A 20,661-nucleotide genomic window follows, 5' to 3' on the forward strand; every position below is an offset into this window, starting at 1 on the left:
TTGTGCGCCACTTGCACTTTTGCTTTGCCCAGCAGCAATTTTTGGAAATCCCACAGCCCTCACATCTACAGGGCTGTGGCACAAGTCATCAGGAGGAGAAAAGGGTGCAGGAGAAGCACCACATCACAAAGGGGACTCAGCTCACCAGCCCAGCAGCCACAGAAGGTGTCCAACAAGTACTGGTGAGTGCTATTCACCAAAATGGGGGAAGAGGATGACCAGGATGGTGCAATTGCCCCCATCCCACGCAGGATGAACAGCACGCTAAGCCCCATGCCTGAATTTGATACCACAGGCCCGCATCTAAGCTGGGTCCGAAATGGCTCCTGTGGGTGAAACGGCTAGAAATGTTTTTCACGGCCGTGGGGGTCACGGAAGATGCAGAAAAAATTGCCATCATGGTATACTCGGCAGGGATGGAGGTACACAAGATCTATGACTCGCTGACCATCCCTGTGGCCACCTACGTTGCAGTGAAACAAGCACTCAGGGATTACTTCCTCCCCATGACAAACGTAGACTTTGACAGGTTTGTCATGGGCGCGGAGAAGCAGCGAGATGATGAATCGTTGGACAAGTTCTGTGCGCGACTCCGACACCTAGCAAGCTCCTGCAGATGGGGTAACGAAGAGGAGATGGTTCATAACCAGCTGCTGCAAGGGTGCAGCTCCGGAAAACTGCAGAGGCAGGTTTTGAGAGAACCTGGGCTAACCCTACAACAAATCCTAGACATGGGGAGAGCGTATGAACTGGCTGATGCCAGGGGGGCGAAGATGGACGCTGCTACTAATGCAAAGAAGGAGGAAGAAGCTTTTGCAGTCGGTCGCTATGCACCAGGGAAGGCAAGATGGGCCCCAAGAGGTGGAGACCCACCCACAGGTCACAGCAATGCTCCATCATGCCAATATTGCGGATATGACCTGCCACATGTAGGCGAGTGCCCCGCCAAATCAAGAACCTGCGGCAGGTGTGGCACTCCGGGACACTATGCGAGAGTGTGCAGGGCAACGACACCAGTCGCAGCGTCAAGAGGTCCGGAGAGAATTGGCCGAGGCACCTCTAGGAGGATAAGGGGTGTGTCGTCCATTGAACAGGGCATGCAAGACTTGAACATCGCAGAAGAAGAGGACGAAATCTTCTTCATCTCCAGTATCGCCAAAGGCCCAGGGAAACGGCGTCAGCCCAAGTGCACAGTGAACATTGGGGAAACACCCACGCGGTCCTGATAGACACTGGAGCGTCCGTCTGTGTGCTAGCGATTGAACATTACAACGCGTTGCCTGGCCCACCAGGGTTGGCAGAATCCACGGCACGCATATATGCATTTAGTGGACACACTCCGCTCCCCATCCAGGGGCTGTTCGTAGCACCGGTGACTCATGGACAGACCAGAATCAAGGCAAGATTCTTCGTCACAAGTGTGAGCCCACACTCACTCCTAAGTTGCGCCACCGCGGAAGCGCTAAACCTTGTCCATTTCTCATTTGCGGTGTACTGCGCTGACCTGGAAAACCTACTGCAACGGTTCGAGACAATCTTCAATGGCATAGGAAAGCTGAAAGCGGATCCAATACGCCACCACATAGACGGGTCAGTGAGACCAATAGCTCTCAAACACCGCCACATCCCGTTCCATCTGAGAGCACAGGTGGAGAAGGAGTTGCAGTCCCTGGTTGACCGAGACATCATCGAAAGGGTGGAAGGCCCCACCCCGTGGGTCTCCCCAATCGTAGTAGCCCCGAAGCCTAAACAGCCAGGCGCGGTGCGCATCTGCGTGGAAATGAGGCTACCCAATGTAGCCATCAAGAGGGAACGCCACATCACGCCCACCTTAGATGATATCGTCGGGGAACTCCAGGGAGCAAAAATATTCTCAAAACTGGACCTACGATCTGGATATCACCAGTTAGAGTTACACCCCGAGTCCAGATACATTACGACCTTCACAACTCATGAGGGGTTATATCAATACAAGCGGCTCAGTTTTGGAGTCTCGTCCGCGGCGGAAGTCTTCCAAAATGCCATCAGGGGGGCTCTGTCAGGACTCAAGGGAGTGATCAACATGTCGGACGACATCCTGGTCTTTGCCCGGTCGGAGGCAGAACATCTGAAGCGCCTGGAGAACACCCTAGAAAGGCTGCGCACTCTAGGTCTAACTTTACACAAAGAAAAGTGCGAGTTTCTGAAAGACAGGTTGGAGTTCTTTGGTTTCGTTTTCCATGCTGGCGGGATCTCCCCTGATCCAGAGAAAGTGAAGGACATCCGTGAAGCCGCTCCACCAACATCTCCAGCGGAGATTAGAAGCTTCCTGGGGATGGTGAACTATTGCGGTCGCTTCATCCGTGACCTAGCCTCGCTATCGGAGCCCTCAAGGGCGCTCTTCAAACGGGTGCCAAGAGGATTGTTACCAGAAATCGGAGGTCGACATCCGGGAGAGATCAATAATGAGCAGGTGCAAGCGGAGAGAGCCACTCAGAATGAAAGAGAGACCACCAGGTGGAGGCTCCCAGAGAAAGACATTGCCGTGGGTGACACCGTGCTAGTGCGAAACAGAAGGCCGGAAGGAAAGTTGTCACTACCATAAGAGACGCAGCCACTCGGGGTGACGCACGTCAAAGGGTCTATGGTCACCGCCGCCAATGCATGAGGGACTGTCACCAGGAACGTGTCCTTCTTCAAACACGTCTCACACGATCCCTATCAGTGTGAGCGTGGAAATCAGCATTAAATCTGGGGGCACACAAGGAAATAGGCAACAAAAGGTTTGCAGAGTGCGTGGTGTGCCCGAGAAAATTCAGCAGCGCGCCTTCAAAGTGTTTGGGAGAGGAAGTTACTCCCCTGAAACGTCAGGCAAGTGTGTGAGACCGTTGCTCAGAATTCAAACAAACATAAACTAGTCAGGTATTTTAAAACGCCAATTAAAATCGGACACCCCCTTCCGTAAATTATACAAAATTACAATGGAAATGAGTAAACAAAAAACTATTTAAATGTAAGTACCCTACTAAAAGCTAAACAGCATTTCTAGAAAAAACATAGAGCCCGACTATGAAGCAGTGTAGCCGCCATACTACGGACACTTTAAGGAAGATGATGATGTATGAGAATGAGCACACAAAACAAGTGGGATCTATGTGAATATTGCAGGGAAAAAAGGTTGAATCCCAAAATACTGATTGTTTTTTTAACCACATATATATGCGAAGAGACCCCCGGAGCCTCCATAATAACCCTCTACCCTTTTTATTAACTTAACCCCACCCACACATATTTTAAAATTCGGTATTTTGGGCTCCGAAATGTGTTTACATCCTTTATTTTGGTATGATCCCAAACAAGTTTACAGCCAGATAGATCAAAGAGTGTCTCCAAAAACCACTAATCCCTGCCTTCACCTGCTGATTGCATAGTGGGCTGGGAGGGGGGTACTGGGAAGGGAGGACATGGAGGAAGGAAGGAAGGAAGGAAGGAAGGAAGGAAGGAAGGAAGGAAGGAAGGAAGGAAGGAAGGAAGGAAGGAAGGAAGGAAGGAAGGAAGGAAGGAAGGAAGGAAGGAAGGAAGGAAGGAAGGAAGGAAGGAAGGAAGGAAGGAAGGAAGGAAGGAAGGAAGGAAGGAAGGAAGGAAGGAAGGAAGGAAGGAAGGGAGGGAGGAAGGAAGGGAGGGAGGGAGGGAGGGAGGGAGGGAGGGAGGGAGGGAGGGAGGGAGGGCATGCCAATGCCTTCCTGCTTAGAAGTACATCATTCAAGTGCCCTTTCAGCACTGGCTAATGGGCTGGGTAAACACAGGAGAGCGCACATAGGCAACATTAGCACGTGAAAGACTGAAATGGTTCTTTGGTGTGCGTGTGAAAGGAAAGCTGGTGAGTTGGCTGAGAAATCTGACATCTGGTCAGAATTCTATGCCAACCAAAGCCGTGAAGAGTTACTATTACTTGGCCAGGTAAACGGAAAGCCTGTGGCACAACATACACAATGGAGAAGAAGACAGTTAGGCAACATGTTATATGTGTTATGGGCATGGTAATACCATGCCATCACTGGCCAGTTCTATTCCCAGAAGTGTCACAGGACTGGAAGCTCGGGAGGATAGCTCAGGGGCAATGTGCGTGTCTTCGAAGAAAGACGACGCGGAGCAACACAGGTTCGATACCCGGTCCGTGCTTAGAAACCTCTGGGTAGTTAGCGTGTTATAAATAACCAAATATATAATTATTACTAGAGGTAGCCAAGAAATGTTAATATCCAAATGGGTTTCCTATGTCTTAGGCCACAAAACATGCCACAGAACGATAAGTTCACTTGATTCAATATTTGCTTACACAAATCTATGTCTTAGAAGAGTGTTGCTGTCTGTCCGCATGTGTGTGCTTGTCACGTCCAGAAATACAGCTATATAACAATGGTGGCCGATCAGAGGGCTGAAGTACCCTCACAATAAGTAGTGTGTCGATGGTTCCCAGATGGCTCGATAGGGCTACTCGCTCATAGCCACAGTTGATGCTGGGTTTCGAGCAGGGGTCAAGTCCTACAAGAAAAGTGGAGGGACTCATTAATACCAATTGAATAGGGAGTCACCAGAAATGAGCATATCAAGGTGCCCTCTGAAAAAGTGGGGGGACTCTGTCAAACAGCGTGTACCCTCGACTTGACCCCTGGTTTCGAGAGAAAAGAAAAGAATTCTATGTCAAGACCAGAGGCTCGGATTATGCTTCTCTTTCATTTTACTACTCAAGCAGCAAATGACAAAACCAATAATGAACACTGGTAACAAAGCTCAAAAAATGACAATATCCATTGAAAAAAGAGTCTTTGGTAGTCCTGATAATATTGTCTCAAAACAGACCATGTGACAAACTTAACCAATCAGTTCATTCCTTGACCATGACCACACTCAACTTCTTCTTCTACTTCCACTTTCTTTGCTGCTCGGCAACGAGTTAAGTGCAATTTTCATTACCCGCTATTACATTTTTATACATGTCAGTATACTTTAATGATATGCTGTATTAGGGACAGATTTGCACGCGCGTGCACAGCATAGAGGTTTTTGGCAGAGCATATCCGCATTTAGTGGGATCTGGAGAGTTGCGGTCGCGACGGGGCTGGTGAGACGGTCTTTATATGTCCTGGCAATCATGCCAGGACAAGATGTTAGACATGGTGGGGCCACTCACCAAGATTTTATAGATGGGCGAAGAAGCCAGGGCGAAGGGTAAACCGGTGGACTCGATGATTTTGATCGGGTGGGCCCAGAGAGCAATCTGTATGCTGGGTAACGCCAATTATGCGATTGCCCCTGAAAGAAGAAGATCACTTCTAGTGAAAATAGATCTGAAACGGAGTGAACTAGCTTCATCAGAGTCAGCGATGACAGCAAAGGGGAAACTCTTCAGAGATTCATATATCAAGCAATTAACGAAGTTCCCAAACTCTTAAGCAGCACTGGATAAGGCACAAGCGTCGCTCAAGAGAGTATATGGAAGACACCTTTTCGGGAGGGCCATCAGAGGTAGGGTTTACATTCAATAGATCCTACAATAATAGGACACAGTGATGAGACCAAGAAGATCGAAGGCAGACACCTTTCTTCCCCTCAAGGGGCAGAGTAAGGGGAAGAGGCTGGCGACATGGGGATCGTCAACAGAAATCCACAGGTGAGAGCGAGCAACCTGCGCTTAGTTACCCCAACAATAGGGGGGAGGCTAGCGGAATATATAAAAAAACTGGCACGCTATATCTGGAGATACCTGGGTACTAGTGACGGTGCAGGTTTTTCACATAGATTTTCAAATGATACCACAATAGAGGAACCCTCCATGGGGTTTATGTCTAAAAACAATGAAGACAGACAATAACTAGAGGAAGAGCTCGGCTCGGAAGAGAGGGCTGGAAGGCAAAAATACCAGAAGACAGGTAACAGGCTCCTCATGAGGTTTCCTAAGCAAGGGGAAAACACAAGGTGAGGCCAATCATAAATCTGAAGGGTTTGAACAAATTAGTTGTTTACAGACACTTCAAATTGGAAGGGAAACGCCTATTAAGAGACACGTTAATTTGAGACGATTGGCTCGCCAGGATAGACCTGAAAGAAGCATACCTAACTATACCCATAGCAAAGGAACACCGCAAATTCCTAAGATTTATCTGGGGGGAAGTCGACATGGGAATTTGGAGGACTTTCCTTTGGACTGGCATCCGCACCATGGTGTTTCACGGTGTCTGGTCAAAGGATTGAATCCAAAGGATCGAAAACCAAAGGATCCATTTTTTTTTTATTATATATTTTTTGGGGGGTTTTCGTTTAGTGAAAAAAGTGTTTTTTTACCACAAAAACAGGGCTTGGGGGGGGAGCCCCCCCCCAAAAAAAAATGTTAACAAAATTAAATAAAAAAAATGTGATCCTTTGGTTTTCGGTCCTTTGGTGTCGATCCTTTGACCATTCGACCCTTTGGTTGCCGATCCTTTGACCTACAACCGGTGTTTCAACAAATTAATGAAAGCAGTGGTGACCCACCTCAGGAGCCAGGGGATAAGACTCATAATATACCTGGAAGATATATGCTTAATGTGTCAGGACAGGGAGACACTTTGAATGCAGGTGCAGACAATGGTACATCTATTGCAGAACCTGGTCTTCCTAATAAACTGAGAGAAATCCAGAATACTGCCGCAACAGACAATGGCATTTCTAGGTTTTATAGTAGACTCGACAGAGGGATCCCTCAGCCTACCCATTTCCAAGGTGAACGACATCAAGAAACAGATAAGACACACCCTAGCAAGGAGAGAGATGTCGCTGAGAGACATTGCAAGGTTAATGGGACACCTAGCATCATCGGTCCAGGCTATATTCCCAGGGCCACCGCATTACAGAGCGCTACAGAGATTGAAGATCAGACATCTCAGGAGGGGCGCACCTTACGAATTAAACGTTGCAATCTCTCACAAAATAAGGGAAGAGGAAGAATGGTGGCTACACCACATCGATGCATGGAACGTAAGAGACATATTTGGCTCACCCCGGACCTGATCATCGAACCCGATGCCAGCAGATGGGGCTGGGGAGCTCGATGCGGGAAACTGTCGACAGGGGCCAGGTGGTTGGATCAGGAGAATACTCTTCACATCAACTGTCTAAAATTACTAGCAGGGTCTTTCGCAGTGAAATGCTGGACTCAGGAGAAAGCACAATGTTGTGTCTTACTCAAAATGGACAACGTCTCGGCAGTCAGGTACATAAACCGACTGGGAGGGACGAGATCCAAATTATTGGCAGGATTGGCAAAGGAATTCTGGGAACTCTGCCTTCAGAGGAAAGTGTAAGTGAAGGCAGAGTACTTATCGCGCCATCAGAACGAGGTGGCTGACTCGAACTCCAGATACCTCAAGGACGCCAGCGATTGGAAGCTGGACAAGGAGTTATTCCAAGAACTGATGACTCGATGGGGGCCATGCCAGGTCGATCTATTTGCGTCGAGATTGAAAAACCAACTACCTCAGTTCTTCAGCTGCAGACCGGACCCAGAGGCGGAAGCAACAGAAGCCTTTCTCCAAACATGGGGTCAACAAAAAATTACGTTTTCCCTCCTTTCTCCATGATAGCGAGGACGCTAGCCCAGATCAGGAGGCAGAAAGCACTGCTAGTCCTGGTTAAGCCAGATTGGAGGGGAAAGGTGTGGTTCCCAAGTCTACTGGAATTATCATATCATGACCCAGTGGCTCTACCGAGGTTTGAGTTCATTGTACGGGAACCCAAGAGTTCTCAGTCACCCATTAGTGAGGATAGGCAACCTCAATCTAATCGCACAGGCGATTTCAGGAGATCTTGGGTTAGGCCAGGATTATCGAATGAAGCTGAAATCATCATTGGTGAATCTTGGGCCCCAGGAACACACAGAGCGTACAAATCTGCATGGGCTAACTGGCATGGCTGGTGTATGGAGAGGGACATTAACCTGATGGAACAGATGTAGTTCACGTTGCCAACTTCCTAGCACAGATGGCAGCTCAAGGGAAGTAAAGCATATAGGACCATCAATACGGCCAGGTCCGCGATATCAGCAGGGTGCCCCAGGATTGAGGGGGTTGCGATAGGGGAACACTCCTTGATTTGCAGACTCTTAAGGGGAGTAAAAATGTCTAGACCCCCTAGAGACAAATATAGTCAACTATGGGATGTGGACACAGTGCTGAAACTTTTCTATGATGGCCAGGCAACCAGAATTTATACAGGAAGGCTATTTCGGCCAAATAGTCTACTGTCTTGTAAAAGATCATCGGACATTAGAGCGCTGGAGATCAGTAGGAAGAGTTTATCACTGAATGGGGTGACCTTCTTCATAACGAGGAGGACTAAGACAGGGTTGAAATCCATACCATACGATTCTTTTCCGGGTCAACCTAAATTATGCCCGATTAGATGTTTGACAGCATATGAGGATATGACGAGGGAAGTGAGACCCCAAGGAGTATCACAGTTATAAATAGCGATCTGCAAACCATTTGGGGCTGCGACACCGGCTACCATAGCCAGATGGCTTAGATGGGTGGTGGGTCAGGCAGGCATTGACGTAGTAAGGTACAGTGCTCACTCAGCGAGGGGAGTGATGGCTACCAAGGCATTTAACACAGGAGCAAGAGTAGAAGACATTGGGCCTAATTCACAGAAGCATATTATATTGGCAAAACCCCATTGGAAAACGCTCTGTGAATGAGGCCCATTATGAGATCGGCAGATTGGTCGAATTAATTGACTTTTAAAACATTCAATTTTTTTTAAAAAAACAAGAGTGTGGCATCGTTAGTGGTGAGTAAGCTTTGAACAAGCATAAGCCAAGCCTCCGGTCTTGACAGAGAATTCAGATTTTCAACACATTTGTTCCAGAAAGTCATAATTCTATGAAAGACACGGAGGCGAAGGATTATCCCACCCTATCAATCGTGATATCAATAAGGATGGTTGAACATATATTGAACTGTTTTTAAAGTTATAAATATACATAAGTGGAATCGAAGATAAATGATATAAAGATGTTAAATGTTATTATATGCATAAAGTTATAGCAAATTGAAACGGTTGGATGTTTACGATTGTCCCATCCTCTTTTGGCTTACAATCACTGAATATATATTTGTTTTGTATTAGGTTTGGTGGTGGATTACAAACATCCAAGGAATTGAAGAAGGATATTTTCATATGACAAGATTGTGATTAACAGTGAACGCAATTTCGATCAAGCAAAGAAAGAGGTAGAAGAGGAAGTTCAGTGTGGTCATGGTTAAGGACTGAACTGATTGGTTAAGTTTGTCATGTGGTCAGTTTTGAGACCAATAATATCAGGACTACCAAAGACTTTTTTCAATGGATAGTGTAGTTTGTTTTTCTAGCTTTGTTACCAATGTATATTACCGGTTTTGTTATTTGCTGGTTGAGTAGTAAAATGAAAGAGAAGCATAATCCTTTGCCTCTGTGTCTTTAATAGAATTATGACTTTCTGGAACAAATGTGTTGAAAATCTGAATTAAGCCCTGGTCTCATTACCCATGCCTGCATCATTTACCAATAGTCTTATGTGACCAGCAAAGCGCGTGTGTAAAACTAGGTCTATCGAAGTCGTGATTCTTTGACATGTTATGTCATGGGGATTGCAGTGCATACACTACAAAGCACATTGCCTCGAGGAACATATGGCCATTGCCCAAAACCTGCACAATTCTCAGTTAAGTGCCTCTAGGGAGAGCTCCAGGAACAAATAGCCAGCAGCAAGAAGGGGCCACGAAGAAATCCACGTGAAACAGAAAATCAAAATCTTGCGCACTGCACAGAACCCAAAAGAGAGCTTTAAATAAAAAGAATGCGAAAGCACAGCAGCAATTGTGCTCAGCCTCGTGCATATACTGTTCTTTCAGAAACCGCGCCCTTTGCAATGTTCTGTCACATTCCAACCCAATTCGCCATCCCTGCAATAAATCACAGATGGCAACGAATGCAGAAGGTAGAGGGGTGCGGGGAGCGCGTGATCCAGTGCTGAGTTTTGGACACGCTTCCCATCTGTACGTCAAGCACGGACCGGATGAAATCTTGGGCACCTGCACGGGGTGCCCAGCCCATCCCCGCGTTTTCCTAATCTCTCGATTGGATTATGGGCATGTGTCACTCGCTCCCCGGCACGCCTCCCCCTCCCCCCTTCCTCCTGGCTTCCTTTGTTGCAGGCACCAATCGACGAGCCTAAGAACACCGCTCTGTTTACCGATCAATCAAAGGGCTGCATTTAAGAAGCTCACGGTGGCAGACAAAGCGTTCCATGGGGGCGGCCCCCACTGCCTCAAAGACTAACTGAACGCCGCTAATTAAAGCTAAAACCTCGGAGGCAGCCATGCATGTGCACACGCTAACTGCACGGTGACGGAGAGCCCGCCATATAGTTGGAGAAGCGGAGGAGGGTGTCCGTGCTGTAGTTGTGAAAACAGACATGCTGTTGCTATTTTCCAAAGGGGTGTTATGCTTCTGCTAGCGCCTGGCAGACGCCCCTGATCAGTTCGTGGGGGAGGGATTATGGTTGGCAGTAAAGACGCGGATATTATTTTTGGGGGAAGGGAAGTGGAGCAACATTTCTGCTTGTGGGAGGGGGTGGTGCGGATAGTATTTTTTGACGGTGTTGGGGGAGCATTCTGGCGACTACAAGGATATTCTTTTTGATAAAGTCCGGCTTACATACTAAACTAGCTCCAGTGCGTATCCCCCTCCAGCGTGTCAGATGCGGGTGTGCATCCTGCAGAGGCTGTGTGTTGTCTCCTGCAGGTACCGCTGCACGCTGTACCCCGCATTGGGCAGTGCCGTTACGCATGTGCGGAACACCAATCGAACGAATACAGTGCCCACCCCCCATGCTCACCAACGCGTGTCACCCCTACTCTGAACAAACGTCCTCAAGAGCGTGAGGGTTTCATTACCCTGCAACCTTTGACCTCTCACCTGACACAGCAAATTGTGATCGTGTGTTTTAGAGAAAGCGGTCACCTGTCTCTGAGGACCAAGACCTTATTTCACAGGCAGTGACCAAAAGTTGATGACTTCCTGGTCGCGGTGCCCTCTTGTCGGCCATATTGATGACCACAGGAAGGAGTTCAGTCAAGCAAACCATCGAGCCAATTAGCACAGAGACTTGCTTTGTGGCGTGGTTTAGCATTCCATGGTGTGTCGACGATATATCCAGTAATAATAATAATAATACTTTGTGTACTTATAAGGCGTTTAATGGCGGATTCCTCTCTCTGCTAAGTTCTGTACGGGTGTCGTGATTACCCCTCGTGTATGATACAGGGTCGCAGCTAATACAGAAGTGTTTTGAGACACATTAAATCCTCTGAGGTGTTTTGAGACACATTAAATCCTCTGAGATTGCAAGCAAGCGGAATAGTACGAGATTCTACATGCTGAAACTTTTCTTAAGGTCGTAAAGGACCACCAATTAAAGATTATTTAAAAGTAAACATTCTGATGGTAATCATTATGAATGAGGTTTCAGTGATGTGAAAAGGTTCTCAGACATCTCAGATATACATTTTAAAAAAAAAAAAAAACAATTTAACGAAAGTTAGGTCACTTGCTCAAATGGACAAACTAATGTAAGCACTGCAAGCAGTCTCCATAGAGCTAGCTCCTTTGCCACCAGGGTGGGAGGAGGGCTGAATCAATTAATGTGTCTTTTAGTACGCAGGATGCAATGCCACCCCAAAAGCAGCCTAAAAGCCCCTAGATTCATCGTAAAGAACCCACACAGAGCTATGTAACGACCTCAGGACAAACTCGGGAACCTGTGTACAATATCACACTCTTGGACCAGTGCAGTAACGGGATCACTGCAAATGGACACGTTTTCACTGCAACATGGTGGGTGTGCTGCCAACTGAGACCACGATAAAGCGACATGTCTGCAGTCACTTGTTCGCGATCAGGGGTGGGGCCCCAATAACTGGGTTGCTATGGTGACTGCTCTGCAAGACAGAGAAGTGGTTTAAAATACTAAAACCTGCAAGAAAGTAAAAAACCTTTGGGTGTGAAGGAAATACAACAAAAAGTCGAGCTACCATGTGTAGGGAAAACACAAAATGCATCTACCCACATAACACTCCAAGCAACAAGGCAGGAAACGCACACGGTGAGTGCCAGGGGAAGTATCATGACCTTACCATGGAAGACCAGAATTGAAGCTTTTTTGGGGAAATGGGATTTTAGATCTTGTTGAAAGGTACACTAATACAATGCCTCCCTCTCTCCTTAGACGTATTAGCATTTAGCCCTGATCATAGGTTTAACTTAAAGAAAAAACATCATGCAGTGACTAAAAAAGTGGCGCCCGGTGGGCGTCATGCACAATGGCGCTATGTATGCATAGTGCAGAAGGTTGGTCCTTGCTGTCCGTGCAGCATAATAGTCTATATTTAATTAACAAAAACAAACGCCCGCCCCCTTTCTTCAGTTGGATCTGGCATCCAACCATTCAAATGATCAGGCTTGCATCAGGGCCTTGTAGTTTAGCATGCTTCATCACTGTTCTGCCTGGTAACTGCAGGAGAACACCCAAATATAGCGGTCTTTGGTATGCCACTTGTGTCACTGTTGTGGGTCGCATGCTACAGTGGTTGTGGAAGGGTTTCTCTGTAGGCCCTGCTGCACATCATGCCACTGGAGCTACTTCCACGGTTTTTGTTCCAAGCATCTTTGCTTCGGGTGCCATTTCGCATCTCAGGATTTCTTGCCCCACGTTTTGATTGTTAAGAGTCATATCCTGCTTTATTAACATGTCTTTATCCGTGAAAAGAATAGGGAGTCACTGTGATACGCCCGATCACAGCTGGAGTTCACACATTGTCCTTTTGTGCAGTTGGTGCTCACCTTAGTCATGAAACTTGTCACCAGCTCAAACCACCGTCCATTCTACGTTTTCTAAAGTTAGCTTGACTCATCGACTTTACTAATGCCCCCATGCCAAGAACGAGTATCCGGAAAAGACGCCTGCCAGGACCGCCCAAACATTTTTTTTTTTTTTTAATGAGATCAACTTCCCAAAATCCAGCTGCGAACTCGGAGGCTTTCTCGTTGCTGAGGTGACGAAGACAACGAAAGAATCCAAGAGGTTGGACTGAGGTCTTGGGCACCGCGTGAGCTCCTTCTATATGCGCCATGTCATTGTTTGCTCTCTCTCCATGCCCTCTCCTTTATAGCAGATCTTGAGGATGATGTTTGCATGACACTCCCACCGCAAATCTTTCTGTGCAAGCTGTTGGCTTTGGGTAGTAGGCACATGCACTCTACATTTTTGCTAGATGCCTAACAGCACCAAAGAAACTGCAACACTGCTCTCTCCCCCAACTTTAAAAACGTTAAATGCAGTAAAAAATTTTACATTAAGCACCCGCAGCGGATATGAGCTAAACTGGCATGATGGTACTGCCTCAGTTAGTATGGAGATCTACTTGTGATCAGGAAGGGCTGTTAAGCCATCTCCAGCATTTACCAGCAGAGAATTGCCCCCGTCAACAGGGTGAGTGGGAAGATGACAGAGCAAGCCTCGCTATGGGATGCTCCCATAAAGCAATCCAGAGCTGACAGCCGCCAATCTTCCTCCCAGGCGGCCATCAGTGCCAAGAGGGTCTGTAAATGTCAGATGTTGCTCTTTATAAATACCACATAACATAACATTTTACTTCCCTGACATTTCAGATCTGTTGGCTCGCAATTTACTGATTGTTTGCAAAAAATAGAGACCAGGGAACTGGTGCAAAATAGTAGTCAGTTGTGTACACCCCTTATAGATTTTAGGGTGGCAAGGACCCAACTATAAAACTAGGATTGAAGCGAAAGTGCCAAAGGTGAACAACAGACAATGCTGCTAGAGCACAACAATAACACACATGGTTTGTTAAAGAACAAAGTAGGAGTGATCCTGAGAAAGAGACCAAATGATGCACCACGCCCCCTGGACTGGAGGGGAGACTATAGAGGTAAAAGACAGACTTGTGATCGTCACATTGCTAATAAAGGTATTAGGGGGAATGCAGATAGGCAATTTGTGGTTCGTTGTTAGCTCTTTCCTCCAGACGCAAGAACACTATGATGGGGAAAGTGTGCAAAGGCACACGATCACATTATGACCGCCATCTACAGAGGCATGAGTTGGGGCTTGGGATATAGCCTTCATGGTCTAGAACATGGTTGTCCAACCCTGGCCCTCGAGGGCCAGAATCCTGACAGGTTTTCAGGCTACCCCTCATTAATATTCATGAGGACAAATGTGCATACATTTAAGCATCATTGTATGCAAATGGCAAATGTTTCTCATGAATATTAATTAGGGCTATCCTGAAAACCTGGCATGGATCTAGCCCTCGAGGCCTAGAGTTGGACAACCCTGGTCTAGAACATGGGTGCTATGAAGCTGTTAGTACCGCAAACCTATGGTGAATCATCTCGAATTTACAGTGCTATGAGCCACTCCATTGCGGGTCTAGGAGTGTCAAACACCTGGCACACAGCACTCCAGAGAAACGGTACTGCAAGGCTCACGTTTAGCATTAATCCACTCATGTGGGCAATATGTTGTTTAGCAAGCATTTCCTTTTAACCTCTCTTGAGCAATATGCATTGGGTCAGGAAAAGACCTGGAGACACAAAGAATCTGTGGGTGATATTTGTGATGCACAAATAAACAAAGCCCCCACCAGAATGGACTAAAGAGAGCTGGTATGCCTTTGTGGCTAAGTAAAAGCAGAGCACCTTGTCCGGGAACCACATCTTTCGGGCACAGAAGAGCGCAATTTGCCCTGGATACAAAATTCCTGGCTGGTGTCACGTGTGATCACTGCAATCGCTTCCCTGAGAAGTCGAAGTGGAGATCTGAAGTCGATCCAATCCGTTTTTAGTGCCGTCCTTTTCCAGGAGCAGGGTCAGGCCCACACCGACTAGGTCAGCGGAAAGGAATCTGGCGTGCAGGTCCCCTTTCTGCGCGTTCGCTCATTGGCTGCCTGGCAGACAGTGGGGGGCACATGAGTGGACGCTACAGGTTATACCTGCTTTCTGTGGTTCCATGGACAGCAGCATTAGTGATGTCCAGTGGGGGCGGCATGCCAGAGAACACGAGCAGCCTGCGAATGAGTCCTAAGGATGGGTGGGGGCACGGAGTCCTCTGCAGCAGACATACTCACTGCTCTGTTAAAGAACACGGTTCGTCTTTACAAAAAAAGAAAACAAACAACTTCCGTGTACCTTGCTTGCGCTGTGCTAGTGCTCTGCCCATGCCCCAGGGGTCAGCCTATAAGTGGTCGCCGTGGTTCATGTATAGCCGATATTCCAAAATGTCACTGTCGCCCATACCTGGCGCGCACTCGCACAAATAAACTTTGTGTGGGAAATGAGTAATAAGGTCACCTATCTATAAAGGGCAGAACATTATGACCCGGTTGACAACATAGACAGAAAGAATAATGGGGGAAGGAAAAGCAATTTGTTTCCTCGAGTTAGAAATGACCCCAACTCTGCATTGGCAGAGAGCACTCGGGGCAGCAGCAGAGTTATGGCTCGGTTCTATGCACCCGGGGGAGGGTGGGAGCAAGGTCTCCCCTCAGATCGAACGCCCTTGTGCTGTGTTTTGGGAAGGGTGGGGAAGGTATTTGGCGGTGAGGCCCTGCTAACAGCGGACCCTCGAACACACCATGCGAAGAACATAGGCTGCGTGGCCTCGTTATCTGTGCCTGGCTCGAGCACAAAGAAGGCTCACGTGTTTTCTGCTAACGCCACATCGCCGCGCAAATATTTCTCATACTAAAAACGGCAACGAAACAAACCACTAGAGTTGCTTGGAGATTTCGTGTATTCCTGGAGAGGAAACGGGCTTCTAGCCCCATATCCCACTTCTACTTATGTAGCCCACCCTCGTCGTTTGCTTGCACAAGGAGAAGAACAGCAATGTCATCGCTCCGCGGAAACAGGTGCACGAATGCACCGCCAACCCCCGGCGAGTCACCGCCAGGGAAGGTGCATACACTGTGGTTGGGTGAGCTGAATAAAAAAAAAGGGGTGCAGTCCTTTTATGGCAGACGTATGAATATTTAGAACCGCAGTAAGAAAATGAAACGGTGGTTATTGGAAGTGGGATGGAGTAAGGCAACGCAAGTTGTGTAGCCGATTCGTATGATTTTATCTGGGTTGAAGAAAGGCATGGTATTGTTATTTCAACGGACGCCTACTAAAAAATTAAGCCTATATGGTCTCGCTACTACTGCCCTTGATAAATAACACAGTTTCTGATAATGAAATATTCTCTACTAACCCAAATCTCCATGTTGCGCAATCGGTGTGCCCGAATGTATGTCTGATTGACACTGCCCACGCCCACTCAAGTGTGCCCGTTCCTAATAGTATGAACACGGCAGGGATGGCAGTTAACCCTTCGAGAACAAGCACGCTCACTGGGGAGGGGGACATGGGGGTTCAGCCAAAGCTCCATCCATAGGTCCCCCGAGACGCAGCCCCGAAGCTGACACAGCAGTGCTGCATTGCCAGTGCTAGGGGCCCGGGCAGAAAGACTCGTGCACCCTGTGCTTGGGTTTGCAGGAAATTGGGTGGCGGGGGGGGGGGGGGGGGCGGAGGGGTGCGACTGGCACGCAGCCTGAGACACGGCAAAGCGGCTGATGGTGAGGAAAACTGCCCGGGTGCATTTCAAGAAAAGTGATGAAATGTGCGAATGATGAGCAGCTTGTGGGCCATGGCTGCCTGGCGGTGGTGTTTGTTCCAGCCACAAGAAATGGCCGGATGAAATGTAAAAACAGCGCCTGCTCCGGGATGCAAATAAATAAAGCAATCGATTTTGTGTAGCATCTCCAATCTGTTACAGCACATCAAAAAATGCAGCCTGATTTAATAAGTACCCAGAGCAGTCAAGGGGAAATTGGATTCCCCGACCGTAACATTAGCAGAAGCAATGATGCCGGCTGACGAGCGGGCGCTCGGGCCATTTCCTGTTCACACCAGATAGCCCAGCATTGTCTCAGCAACCCTTAATTGGACGGGGATGAAAGCGACAGGAATTGGCAGGCATCCCCCTAGTGTAAAAACTGTGAAAGGGAACAACATACCCGGGTTTTCTGTGTCTTTCCCACCACCCTGCCTCTAACCTGATCTCAGCCACTCCCTGCACAATAAAGGAGCGAGAATAATGTACGCAGTGGCGGGTACACAGCAAACAACAGCAAGGGGCGAGGGATGGCAGGGGCGATCCTACTAAAACCGGATTACTTCCAAATGGGAGAGCTACCGATGCATTGTCAACAACGTGTGCTTTGCACCAGTATGTTATGCTTGTGCATGTGGGTGTGTACTAACCCTGCATGCATTTATTGACGATTGTGATGTGCACAAGTGTTTGTGTGCTGGATATGTGATTGTTATGTATGCGCTTTTATGTGTTTGTTGGTGTTGTGCGTACATGACTGTGCATGTAAGAGTGCGTGTACTTGTATACGTATGCGGCTCTGTATTTGTGCACTTGCCTTATAATTCTACAGGTAAAGAAATGTTTCGTGGGACATTTTACGCACCTATATTTTGTGTTGCTCCCTTACGTGTGTGTGAGCAGTAAGCAACTCTATGCATGTTAATGTTGTGTACCTGTTTATTTTGCCCCTTCGACTGTATCACTTACGTGTGCGACTGCGTATACAGGTGTGATTATAACTGCATATGTACGAGTCAGTGTGTGTATCATGTGCACATATTGCACTGTGTATATTTGTGTATGAGTGTCTATACACGTGTGTGTGTGTGTGTGTGTGTGTGGTTGCAAATATTGGTACCATTCTATGAATCGTAGTGTGCTTGGCATATCGTGCCCTCCCTGGCCAGACCACACGTTGGGCACAGAATAGGTGCAGGGGAGAACACACTGTCATTAGGGTGCTAGTAGACAGGCTCCCTTTGCAGGGGGGGGGCACAGAGGCGCACCCGGCACTGGGCCTCATTTCTCGCAGGTACCGTTGATGTGCGCGGGGGCATGTCTGTGAAAGGCGAGCACCGGGCGGGAACGGGGGCGCAGTGCGCTCTGGGCGTGCGGTGCTGGCTCAGCAGGCGGCGTCTAATCTCTGGCGGCGGTGGAGGCTTTAAACACCATGGACAGTGGCCGGGCTGCCGGCAGCAGTGGGAGGAGCCCGTCCCGCTCAATGAAACGAAATGACTGGAGGAGAGTCCAGTGCAACCGGGAGAGAGCACCCCCCACTGCTCGAGGAGGCTGGTGGGTGGCGGCCCCGAGTGACTGGGGCAACACCCCCTGAGTTGAGCGCACTGAGAGGTTTTTACTTGTAGGGTAGAACATATGATGTTTTCACACAGGCCCCACAAGACAGTAGTATAAATCATATGACACCGGGGCTACGAGGACAGCAGGGGTGTGTAGCCGGCCATGTGGGCGCAAGGCAATCGCTGCAGCACGGAATGCATCTGTAAGAAGAAGCACGGGGCAAGGAGAGGCATGTAGTACGACTGGAGCTGGGGGAGGGCACAGGGTCGTGGGAGAATAAACACGGGGATAGATAAGGCCCCCTAGTGGAGGGGGGGCGCGGTACACACTGGGTAGGACAGAACACCCTGAGGTGAGGAAGTCTGTAGGGATTTATAACAAGGTCCAGGAGAGAATACATAGTGATAAAACACCAAGGCGTGGGCAGTACAGCGGGTGGGAGAGAGCAGACAGGAGGTTGAAAAGTGCCTGGGGCGGAGAGAAGAGAAGACGTGGGGGTCACCAAGGGGAGAAAGAGTCCAGCCAGAGGTGCGAATGTAGTTGGGTGGAAACCAGGAACTGGAGAGGTCGCTGGGTGATGCCCAGGCGTGGCACAACGCTACAGGATATAAGAAGTAGCCGATAAGCAGGATGTGACAATACGAGCATATCAAGGAATGAGGGAATACACCGAGCGGCGGGTGTATACAAATGCACTGATGGGTGGCAGAGGGCATCCAAGGGTGGGTGATTATATCCCGGGATATGAGACAGCATTTTGGCTATGAGACGACATTTAAGGGTGGGAGTACGTGCAACAAGCCCAGCTGTTTAAGGTAAAAATAAAAAAAGGGGGGCATCAGAAGGCATAGCCCTAGAGATCAGAGGTCCTTGTGCCCCGTGAGCAGTGAGCGCAGGAAGCCCGCTGGGGGTGTTTCAACCGCTCATAGTTGGGTTCCGGAGTGAACCGGTCACAGGCATTCATAGGGTGCAGGGCACCGTTATCTTTTGTTCTAAATGACACTAGGAACAGTTTTTGCAATGTCGCCCTCTCGTCCGTCTCCGCGCAGCCTCCTTTGGATACAGGCGCCTCTGAGACAGAGCCCTGCGAGAGCCGGGCCCTCCGCGCCTCCCGTCACAAGGGGGCGCAGTAACCGTTACTAGGGAGGCGCGGCGCCCTGCGTGCACCTGCAGCGGCCTGAGCAAGTCGCCGTATGGAGAGGGGGTAGCTTCCCGCATACACGCCAAGAGTAAGCACAAATCACCAAAACACATACATGCAACGGAAGGGCACAAGAGTCGAGCGGTCGTTGGTAATAATCGCTGTCACTTACGCGCCACCCCTCTGCCCGGGCGCAGGTGGTACAGTCCCCGCACTGAGCGGTAGCCCCCAGGCAGTGGATGCGCCTTACCGGGCGGCCGCGTGCCTGGTAAACCAGAGGGGAAGTCTCCGGGAAGGGGCGCTAAAGGCGGGCGGCGCACACCCGAAATCTCCACAGCAAGCCTCCCCGGGCGGAACCCCCGTATGAACCCGAGGGCGCCCTACGCCTCCAGCGTCACTCACCTGCTGCAGAAAGAGGGCGGCCGCAAGAAGCCGCAGAGCCCGGACGATGAACGGTGCCCTCCGCCTCGAGGAGCCCCGCGCTGCCCCGCACATGATGCGCCGCTCCGGGCGGCCTCCTCGCCCGCGAGGATCCGGCTTCAAAGAGCAGCAGCGCCCGCCAAGTGCTGCTGCTGCAGCGCCCTGTGGTACCCGCGCCCCTGGGCTCCGTCCGTCCGGAGAGCCGCTGCGCCCCGGTGCAGATGATGAGGCGGTCCTGTGCAGCGAGTCCTGCTCACTGCGGCGCCCTGGCGGATGCTCCCCGTGCCGCCGCCACCGCCGCGCGGATGCCGCTCTCCTGTCAGTGCTAACGGTGCTGCGTGCGGCGGAAGCGCCGGGCTCCTGCGTGTCAGGGTGCTGTTGCCGCCGGTGTGCCGGTGCTGCCTGTGCTAGGCTCCTCCCGCGTTCCTCCAGCCGCTCTGAGCTTCAGTCAGTGTAAGCCCATGGTGGCTGCGTGCTCTGAAGCTCTGCCCAGCCTCCTCCTCCCCCTCCTGTCTCCCCGGCACACTACACTCCTCCCCATCAGAGTCGAGAACAATACACGCGGATGCAAGCTAGAGAGGGGCTACGAGCACCTCGGCTCCCTCTTTTTCCAACTCACAAATGCAGAATGGACCCGCATAGACCCCACACAATCTCACAACAGCCTTTGGTCTTGCACCGCATTCGCCCTGGCACCGTGGGGGCTGGCATTGCCCTTCCGCCGCATTCACGCACACGGAATATGTCGACTACAGCTGTACTTATACAAAACACTCCTAAAATGTAAGCAGGCACATACAAACTCACG

General features: G+C 49.3%; 1 protein-coding gene across 1 annotated transcript in view; it reads right to left on the bottom strand.

Moving 5' to 3' along the window:
• Positions 1-20,296, bottom strand: part of CDH2 (cadherin 2) — a 419,239-nt gene extending 398,943 nt beyond the window's left edge. Inside the window, exon 1 of the mRNA XM_069620955.1 lies at positions 19,836-20,296. Within this exon, the coding sequence (XP_069477056.1) occupies positions 19,836-19,928 (93 nt within the window). The 5' untranslated portion in view covers positions 19,929-20,296. The remainder of the gene's footprint in view (positions 1-19,835) is intronic.
• Between the last annotated feature and the right edge of the window lie 365 nt (positions 20,297-20,661).

The sequence above is a fragment of the Ambystoma mexicanum genome, chromosome 5q, assembly GCF_040938575.1.
Source record: "Ambystoma mexicanum isolate Mex_15411 chromosome 5q, UKY_AmexF1_1, whole genome shotgun sequence".
Lineage (NCBI taxonomy): Eukaryota > Metazoa > Chordata > Amphibia > Caudata > Ambystomatidae > Ambystoma > Ambystoma mexicanum.